The 9,976-nt window shown below is 38.5% G+C and overlaps 2 protein-coding genes across 2 annotated transcripts; both read right to left on the minus strand.

Moving 5' to 3' along the window:
* Positions 1–5,826: 5,826 nt before the first annotated feature.
* Positions 5,827–6,523, minus strand: LOC109206170. The gene is made up of 2 exons (XM_019368962.1): positions 6,156–6,523; positions 5,827–6,109 (listed from the first exon to the last, which is right to left on the minus strand). The coding sequence occupies exons 1-2, from the start codon at positions 6,521–6,523 to the stop codon at positions 5,827–5,829; spliced, it is 651 nt and encodes a 216-aa protein (XP_019224507.1).
* Positions 6,524–7,570: 1,047 nt separating this feature from the next.
* On the minus strand, positions 7,571–8,398 carry LOC109206171. The gene has a single exon (XM_019368963.1). It carries the CDS (start codon positions 8,396–8,398, stop codon positions 7,571–7,573), a length of 828 nt encoding a protein of 275 aa, XP_019224508.1.
* Between the last annotated feature and the right edge of the window lie 1,578 nt (positions 8,399–9,976).

Raw genomic sequence — 9,976 nt, forward strand, 5'->3', positions numbered from 1 at the left:
TAATCATCTTATTGCATAAGTAATATTTTAATTATTTTTTATAAATTTTTAAAAATAAATAAATTTTGTATAGTTAATTTATAGACCCGACATAGGGATAATTTTTTTACCAATATTTGGCCCAAATTGCCAGCCCAACACCCCTAACCCAAACCAAACGACCCTCTCTAAGGCCTCATTTATTTTTTTTAATATTAGGACGTCTGAATCTGAATACACATCTGAATATCAAGACGTGTATTAGGATTAAGACATCTGAATCTGAATACACATCTGAATATATTAAGATGTGTATTAAGATCTGGATACACATCTGAATATATTAAGACTGTTTGATTTTTAACATCTGAATGTATAAAATTTATCTTTATTTGAAAATTAATAAATATAAAATTCAAATGAAATAACTAATCTAATATTCTATCAATAAAATACATAGTTTTTTAAAATATGATAGTTGTTGGTGATGATGGCTAACGGGTGAATACCGACTAGAGGTGGTGGTTGGTGGTAGTTTTGGTTGATAATGGTGGTTCATGCTAGTAGCTAGTAGTGATTGGCAGTGGTGGCGATTATGATTGAGGATGGTGGTGGTGGTGGTTAGTGATAGTTAATAATGGCGGGTGGTGGTAGTAATTGTGACTGAGGAAGGTGGTGTGTGGGTGGTGGTAGGTTATAATGATGGGCAGTATCGGCTGTGGTTGTTGATGGTGATGGGGTGGTCAGTTGTGGTAGTTGAGGTGGATGAGTGTTGATTGTGGGGGAGAATGATGGTGGTCAGAGTGATGGGGATAGTGGGTGATGATGGTCGATAAAGGTGGCGGCTATGATTGAGGATGATGGTGGTGGTGGCGGCGGCGGCATGGTGGTTGTTGATAATGATAGGCGGTGGCGCCAGTTAATAATGAATATATGATAGGATCTTAATGAAATTAAGTCTCTGTTATAGATCTCAATCATACAGACCTATTAAGACCCATTAAGTGGTTGTGAAGTAAAAAAAAAACAAACACACTTAATGATCAAGATCTGAATAATTAAGATTCAGACTTTAAAAACAAACACACTTAATGTCTCAGATCTGAATGATTAAGATTCAGACCTCCATTAAGTGCAAACAAATGAGGCCTAAATAACCCAATCGCGACCTATTTAAACGACCCGCCCAGCTCCCCTTCTGATCATGGCCGTTGATCTAAAATGATCAACGGCCCACAGTAGCCCTTCCTCTTTCCCTATATCTCCCTAACCTACACCCCAGAGACATTTTCGCCTAGTAGCCGCCCTTGAATCCTCTCTATTATGTTCTTCTATGAGAAACCCTAGCCGCGATATCCCTTAATCCTCTCCGATTCTGACCTTAATACGCAATACCCCCATAATTTTCTTTCCATATATGCTCTGTCTCTTTGTTACTTAGACGATTATGGTATCACCTAGTACTTGCCTATCTTTTTCAAGTACCAGACCCTGAATCATGTGCAATCGTTTTCAATCTTCAAGATCTAGATGGTATTTTGTCTGTATACATTCATAGCAAGGTGATATGGGGCCAATTCTCCAAGATCTTTGGTCGATTTTTGACTTATGCCGAGCTAGGGTTCGTTTGGGTTTTCTCCTAATCTGATTCAAAATTTATTTTTTCAACGATAATTTTTCTTTTATTATGCTTGATTGACTGTTTTCCTTGTTTGTTCGTTTGAATTTTACTACTATATAAACCCCTCTCCTGATTCCCTTTAGACAGACCTTAGTCATGATTATTCTCTCACTCTCACTTATTCTATATATTCTAAAACTTGAGCTCTTAGCCGGCTGAAAGCCAAGGCCACCGGATTCTATTCACCTTCCTCTAGTGCAAGCACTGCTCGGGGTCCATTTCGAGGGTCCTGTGAACTCTAAAGAACTGGGGAATTGGGGTTTCATTGGTCTTCAGTAAACACAGCTATTCTTGAGATTTTTGTGTTCTTCATCCATTGTTTAGTTTGTTTGCAACTGGTTAGTACCTTATACTCTCGCAATTTCATTACTCTCTGATTGTGTGCTTTTCTCTGGGTGTTTAATATCATGCTAGTTCAAGCCTGCTTTAATTCTGAGTTTTTGCTAAGTGATACATGATGTTTACTTGGCTTGCAACTAAATCTTATTAATGTTTATCAAATTTTGTTTGGATTTCTGGGAAATTTTGCCTGTCCAGAAGTGTTTCTCCTTGTTGAATCCCTTATACATCACCTGCTGTCCTCCTGTAACTATGGGATGAAATTGTATGAATACTTAGCCTAGTACGCTTTTCCTTGACATTATTTGCCTCAATGCTTGCCTATTGTAGATGACCAATACTTGTCTCCACGTTTAAGCCTAGTTGACTATTCAAGACTATTATTCATCTTGAAACATGACTTGGAATCTCCTAGAAAATTAATGCGTGCCTAGAACCTATTGAAACATGTCTATGCTAAATCTTCTATGTACACCTGCCATTCCCTGAAGCCAACTTGTGATCATCTGTCTTCTATATAGGAGTATTGTTGCAATGCCAAGGCAGACTTGTTCTTTGCTTTGATATGTTGTGCTCACCAGTCATTTGAGACCCCTAGGATGAATTTCAATCCCTGCCTTTTTTACTCTTCTTTACATGATGCCTGCTTACTTTACTTACCTGAAAGTCAGCCTCTTCTCATCTGAATGCTCACTTATTAATAAGCTAGGTTTGCTTTATATGTTAAGCTCTGCAAATTATTTTTTCTCATTAGGCATTTATGTTGAAGTTTTCATGTTTAGTCTGTATCTTACTGGTCTTGCCCATGACACTGCTATATTTTCAAGTTCAAAGTCTTGCTTTAGGTTCCTTAAGATGGTTTTGGACTAGGCTTTGTTCTGGAACTTTGTTTGAAATACTGTTGCTCTTAAACTCTATTTCTGGAGTGACAAGCACAAACCTTGCCTCATATGTGCTTTATGTGCCTTTTGATTTAGTATGATCGTCTAGCAGTCTTGGTTAGAATTGTTGCTGGTCACAGTTTAAGGACCGAGTGTTTTAATCTTCAATGCTGTTCAATTAACTCTGTCTACAGTGTCACATATATAGCTAAGCTTAGCATCCTTTTGGGTATGAAATTATTCGTTTGGGCTGCTTTGGTACTGGAAGTCTGAAGAACACTGTTTGCACCTGGAGTTTGGGCCTGCAGTCCATATGGAGTTCTAAACCTTTTTGAAGGCCCAGATGTATTACTGGGTCATTGTATATTCGTGTTCGTGCCTGTAATTATTCACTAGGGTCTGTAATAACTTTTTTTAAGAAAATATACCACTAGACACTAGTGGCTAATATATAAATAATAGTCCAAAAACTTGAATCCAATGTTTACAATATGTCCAATCTCAAAGATGAAAACAACTAATCTAAAACTAAAATAGCCATAAATGCTAGCTATTACAGAGATAGAACTGGCAACTCCCAACATAAGGTGGTGTGTGTATCCATAAGCCAATTGTAAAACCTCAATGTAGCACCTCTAACGCTCCCACCAGGCGCCAACATTTTTGTTCCAAAGGACAAGGCAAATGTGAATCTCCAATCAACACCAACAACTTCTGGGACGGTCCAAACATCTAAGCAATATGCATAAGTTGTATAAGTAAGCCTCACTGTTTTGATCAGCCATCTTCGCATTCCTCTTAAGTAGCATGTGATTCCAATTAATATGAACCTGCATTTTAGTTTTCTGGCCTTCAAGGTGTAGTATGTCAGGACCTGCATATCAAACAGGCTCCAGACATTGCCATAACACTTCCAGAATGTGGACTCGGCAATATCACTGAGAATTGTCTTAACATCGCCTGGAATATCAATGCTACCATAGAGCCAGTTGCCTATTGCCGCATTACAAACATATCCCAAGTCCTGCCATAACATCTCCAGGTTGGGCAAGTAAACATGCCAATACCATTGGAAAATGCCATAACAACACCTAGGCCATCAATAAAAAATAACAGGCAATTGCTAGATTCCTGTAGGGCTATACCATTTGTATCTTCTGAAATCACTATCAATAGTTGCAAGTTTGTAGTAAAGATTAAGACTCCTTGTGATCCCATTCGTATAAAAACCAACTGCCCGCTTTTAGGAATTGTTCCATACATCCCTAGCTCACTATCAGATTGAGTATGCCATCATGCCAATACAACTGGAAAGTGACCTAGTAATATACAGAACCACATACCAGCTAGACAATAAGCAGCGGTAGATATTTCATTAACATACCTAGCCATCAATCTTGTGCTTTTCTTTTGGCTATCCTAACCCTTAAATTAGGAATTTGTAATTTATCAATATTGATCAATCTCCTCCTTGCACTAGGCAGTTCAGAGAAGGAATTAAACTGAATTGTACCTGCAAAAGAGAAAATAATGTTAGCTAAAAAATCTACCACAGTGTTTCCCCCCCTTAAAACATGTTGGAATATCACATTGAACTCCTTTTTCATCTCCTTAATCCTCTTAACCTCTACTACAATGCACCATGGAGGATCCCATTCTCCTTCTATAATCTTCTTCATACCAAGTGAACCAGTTTCTAGTATAAGAGGATGTAGGTCATGCTCCACACAGTAATGCAGTCTATCTGTGATTGCCCTAGATTCAGCCACTATATTAGTAGTTTCCTCCAATTGTTGTGCCCTAGCATACACCAAATCCCCTGCACTATCACTCACACAAAAACCAGCAGCACTAGGACCATGGTTGCCTCTTGAAGCCCCATCTGTATTACACTTGTACCAGCCATCGTATGGAAATTGCTATGCTATTCTTTTAGTCACAATAATAGGCTTGTAACCCTCTAAATATGTGATTATATCCGGCCAAAGAAAAGGTATACAACGCAGCCAACTGTACCTAGTCTTTGCCAAAAAATGTAGTGTCTTGTTCATCTCATGGATAACCCTATGAACTGAAACTGATCCCCTATTCCTGTTGTTGTTTCTCATCTTCCATAATTCCCAAGTTATAATTGTTGGAGCTGCCTGATATAATGGTTTCAGGTTTGGACAATAATCAGCATTCTACCATGCTCTAATTACCTGCTTAACTTGAATCAATGGAACATTGATTCCAACTGCACCTAGAAATGTTCTCAAACCCTAGTAGCTGTAGTTTCTGTCAAGAATAGGTGATCAAATGATTCCTCCTGAGGGTTTTGACAACACCAACACCTGGACATACATATGTAGCCCTGCCATTTCCACATGTCATTAGTGAACAGTTTCAACCTCCATAATCTCCATAAGAAGAATGATATCTTGAATGGTTAGCCCTTGATCCACATGTTCTTGAATTCCGGATTTGGATTTGCCCTATGTCTCACCAATTGCCAAGCACTGCTCATACTAAATCTGCCTGAACCAGTAGGTTTCTACCAAGGTCTATCCCAAAATCCATCAGTACTTTCAAACTGTACTTGTTTGGTCTATCAGCTCCTCATCCATCCATCTTCTTGCCTCAATTCATTAACCTCTTCCAGCTCTTCATTAATGTGAAAATCTGGAGGTACTAGATGATATAAGGCTCCTAGATCTGTCCAGTTTTCATGCCAAACATTGGTGGTTCCTTCCTTCATCTCCCACCAGATCTCATGCTCCATTTCTTGTCTAGCATGCAACATTTTTCTCCAAATATGTGATCCTTTCCTAAGCTGTACAACTGCAGGCAATTCCTTTTTGCAGTACTTCTTCCACATGAAATTTGACCACAAAGACTTTGTGGTCCTAAATCTCCACCATAATTTTTCAAATAGTGCCTTGGACACATCAAATAAGGATCTGAAATCTAGTCCTCACTCCTCCTTTGGAAGACACAAATTCTTCCAAGATGCCAGTGCCTACTTCTCCCTTCCTCCTTTGTGCTCCAAAAGAATCTTGCAAACAATTTGTGCAAATGGTCTATAATGTTCTTAGGTGGATCCAAAACTGATAGGATATGAATAGGCATACTCTGAAGAACACTGCTTATCAAGGTAGCCTTGCCTCCAAAAGATAGAAACTTTCCTTTCCATGAATGTAACTTTGCCTTCACTTTCTTAACGAGATCATCATAATAATCCTTTATTCTCCTTGTATAGAATATAGGGCACCCAAGATATGTAAAAGGAAATGCACCCAAGTCTTGTGATATCACCAAATGTTTGGAACAATGCATTGGCTGCCTTAGAATGCATATATGATGAGCTTTTTGCTTTGTTGATCAACTGGCGTGAAGTCTTCTCATAATCATTCAATACTTCCATGATCTTCTTCAAGGATTCTGGATGTGCTGATGCAAATATGATGGTGTCATCAGCATATGCAAGATGATTTACTGGATCGGTCCACTTTGGCATCCAAAATCCTACAAATGATTTTTCCTCAAACAGCTTGTTTAAAGATCTAGATAGCACCTTAGTAGATAAAGATGAACGAAGCAGGAGACAATGGATCTCCTTGCTTAATTCCTCTGGAATATTTGAAGAACCCTGAAGACTGGCCATTCACCAATACGGAATACCATTTATTAGACAATAAACTCCATATCATGTTAATAAAGTGTTCACCAAATCCCATTTTCCTCAATATATGTAGCAAAAACCTCTATGAAACTCTATCATATGCCTTAGTCATATCCAGCTTTATGACAATATTGGCAGGCTTGCCTCTCAATCTTATGCCAGTAACAATCTCTTGAGTGAGTAGAATGTTCTCAAATATACTCCTCCATTTCACAAATCCAAACTGGTTAGATGATATTAAAGAAGGCAAGAATTTATCCAATATATCATGTAGAACTCTGGACAGTACCTTATTGATGAAATTACTCAAACTTATAGGTCTTAAGTATGATAAAGTCTGCACTCTAGGCTTCTTTGGTATCAATACGAAATTAGTATGAGTGATAGACTTAGGCAAAGCAACACCACCATAGAAATAAAGTACCAAATTATGTATGTCATAACCAATTACATCCCAGCATTCTTGATAAAATAGTCCAGTAAATCCATCAGGACCACTCGCACTATCTCTACTTAGCTCAAATACTGCAGCCTTGACTTCCTCTAGGGTTGGAAATCTACATAATTCCAAATTCTGCTCCAAAGTTACCATAGAAGGTACATTCTCAAGCATTGAAAAATCTATGGGATCACCTTCATTAATGAACTATCTGTGATAAAATTCAACTGCAGCATTGGTCATTTCTTCCTGCTCTTCTAGCCAATTGCCATCTCCATTATGGATCCTTTTCAGTTGCAACTTCTTCCTTTTGCCATTGACATGATTGTGAAAGAAATTGGTGTTCCTATCACCCTCGGCAAACCATGTCATCCCAGCTTTTTGCTTCCATTATTTCTCCTCTATACTCAAGTATTTTTTTCAATTCTGCCCAGGCTTGTTGAAGAATTATTCTATTCTCAATAGTTGGCTCCTCCTCAAACAACATTTACTTAACCTTTACAATGTCTTCTGGGATAGCCAGTTGCTTGAAAATGACTCCAAAGGTGTCCTTGCTCAATTTAGATAAAGCTGCCTTCACTTTCTTCAGTTTATGCTTGAACATTAGAAATGGATCTCCAATGAAATCCGCCTCCCAATTCTGCTTCACCACCTCCTTGAATGTAAGCATGTTTTGTCCATAAATTCAAGAATCTGAAAGGCTTGACAAAGTTTGTAGTTTTCTCCCCACAAGTCATAAGCAATGGAGCATGTTCTGAGCCTGTCCTAATCAAATGTTCAACTTCAATTGTAGGTAGCATATTTTGGAATGGCAAATTAACAAAGATCCTATCCAATTTCTTAAATATACACTCAGTATTAGGTCTTCCATTCCACCATGTAAAATGACTTCCTTTATATCCTTGATCAAGCAGCCCACAAGAATTGACACAGAATGCAAAATCCTCATATTCAAGAGGATGAACTGGTAATCCCCCTATCTTTTCATCTTTATGTAGCACCACATTAAAGTCCCCTACTACTAACCAAGGAAGTTCCATATCAATTGCCGGATACCATAGGTTATCCCACAACTCCAATCTCTCTATAGATGAACACTTTGCATACACAAAAGTCATCATGATACGCTTCCCAAAGTCATGGTGAAATACTTTGACAATCACATGTTGTTCAGTTTTCACAATCAATTCCCACTCCACCACAACATCAAAAAATAACCATATCTTCCCATTCATATTTGAAAAGGCAGACTCCAAATTTAATCTTCTCTTATACCTTTGTATGTAACCTTTTTTTTGAAATGGCTCCATCAAAGCAATGACAAAGAAATTGTGCTCTCTTTGCGTATTGATCACACTAGGGAAGGCCTGCTGAGTATTGACAGATCTAATATTCCAAATCAAGGCCTTGATCATCATTTCATTTGTGAAGCTGCCCTCTTATGCATGATTCTTATAGGTTGAAGTGGTTCTTTAGCCTGAGTCTGCTTCTTTGCCTTCTTACCTCCCTTTGCACTAGTTCTAGGGGACAAATCAGCATCCCTTGCTACTTGCTTGAAATTTCCTGCAAATGATTCATCATATCCTTCCACCTCCATTTGTTGTTGCTCCATGAAAGCCATATCTACAGGTGCCACATTGTGTGTGACTAAATCATGTAATGTCTGCAAAGGTGAATTCAAAGGTACTTTGACCTGAAGCTGCATAATCTGATCATTGGCTGGTGTACAAGCCATTGGCATTGGCTCTAAGGCTCCTTACTCCTTTGTTACAATAGCCTGATCTTCATTCACCTTATCATGATGCTCCAGAGTTTCTACTACCTCCTGCATCATCCTAAATTGTAGTTCATAGACACTGCCCATATTTGGGTTATAATTTCCCAGTTTTAACTGTTCCATTATGCTCAGAATTCTTGCCATCAACTGATCTTTGATTTTCCCTCACTGTATCCTCTAAGGCATCAACATTATCATTTCCAACCTTCTCATTGCCTAAAACCACCACCGAATCACCCCTAGAATTGTCCAAAACCTGAGTAGTTCTTCTAGGGTTTACTACTCCATTGCAATCCTTCTTCCCTGTTGAAGCTATAATTGATCCCCCAGTGTTTCTAGACTCTTCTTTTGTTCCTGTATCAGCTCCAATTAGTTGTATAGGTCGCTGATCATTTGTCCCCTCAAAATCCTCAACCCTAATTTCCAGGGACCTAGGGTTTACTGTAGACATATTATTTCCTTTGTCTGCTTGTTCTAGCTGTGTGTTGTCCCTATGATCATCCACCCCTATACTTGTATTTGCTACATAGTTGTCCTCAAACTCATGTACTTCATCACTCTATAGTTGTCTTTCCCCTCTAGTAGCTCCAGTTGACCTAGGTGATTCCACCAAAGTTTGAGAAGGTATCTCCTGGCATGAATGATTCAAAGTAACGTTAAGAGCTTCCTTGTGTGCACCAAAGCTCCTTTGAACCCAGTCTACCATACTCTCCTTTATGGTTGCATCCTTAATCCTAGTAGCATTAGGATTAGGGCTCCTATTTCTACCCGGATTTCCATTCCTAACTTCAACACTTTCCTCCATCCTAGCCCTTGTATTACTAGGATTAGGAACTCCTTCCTTAGCCACTGAAGTATTTCCAACATCCTTATGATTGAAGCTGTAATTTCCTTATTTATCACCTACTTCTTCTCTGAACCTTTTTGGCTTCAATTCTTTGTTGCTTTTTTTGTTATGCCTTGCTAGTATTATCATCCTTGCCATCAGTAATCCTCAGTGTTGGTTGATCAATTTCCTCAACTTCCAGTGCATCAAACTTGTTTTTTTGTTGACAGTGCCTCAGCTTTGTTCTTCCCTTTTCCATTGTCAATCTCCTTCTCTTTTGTAGTACAATAAATGACCTCTATTATCATGTTGGTACTTATTGCTCCTTGCTTGCATCCACTCCTGCCTAGCCTGATTTACCACTGGCTTCCCCAAAACTTTACCATTAGAGAG

This window comes from Nicotiana attenuata, unplaced genomic scaffold, assembly GCF_001879085.1.
Source record: "Nicotiana attenuata strain UT unplaced genomic scaffold, NIATTr2, whole genome shotgun sequence".
NCBI lineage: Eukaryota > Viridiplantae > Streptophyta > Magnoliopsida > Solanales > Solanaceae > Nicotiana > Nicotiana attenuata.

Excerpts from the sequence above, each read along its gene's own strand:
- LOC109206170 (XM_019368962.1), bottom strand. The coding sequence starts at position 6,523 with ATGGCCAGTCTTCAGGGTTCTTCAAATATTCCAGAGGAATTAAGCAAG. Across the intron at positions 6,110-6,155 it reads GGTGATATCACAAGACTTGG|GAGAATAAAGGATTATTATG; the intron begins GTGCATTTCCTT and ends ATTCTATACAAG.
- LOC109206171 (XM_019368963.1), bottom strand. The coding sequence starts at position 8,398 with ATGATGATCAAGGCCTTGATTTGGAATATTAGATCTGTCAATACTCAG.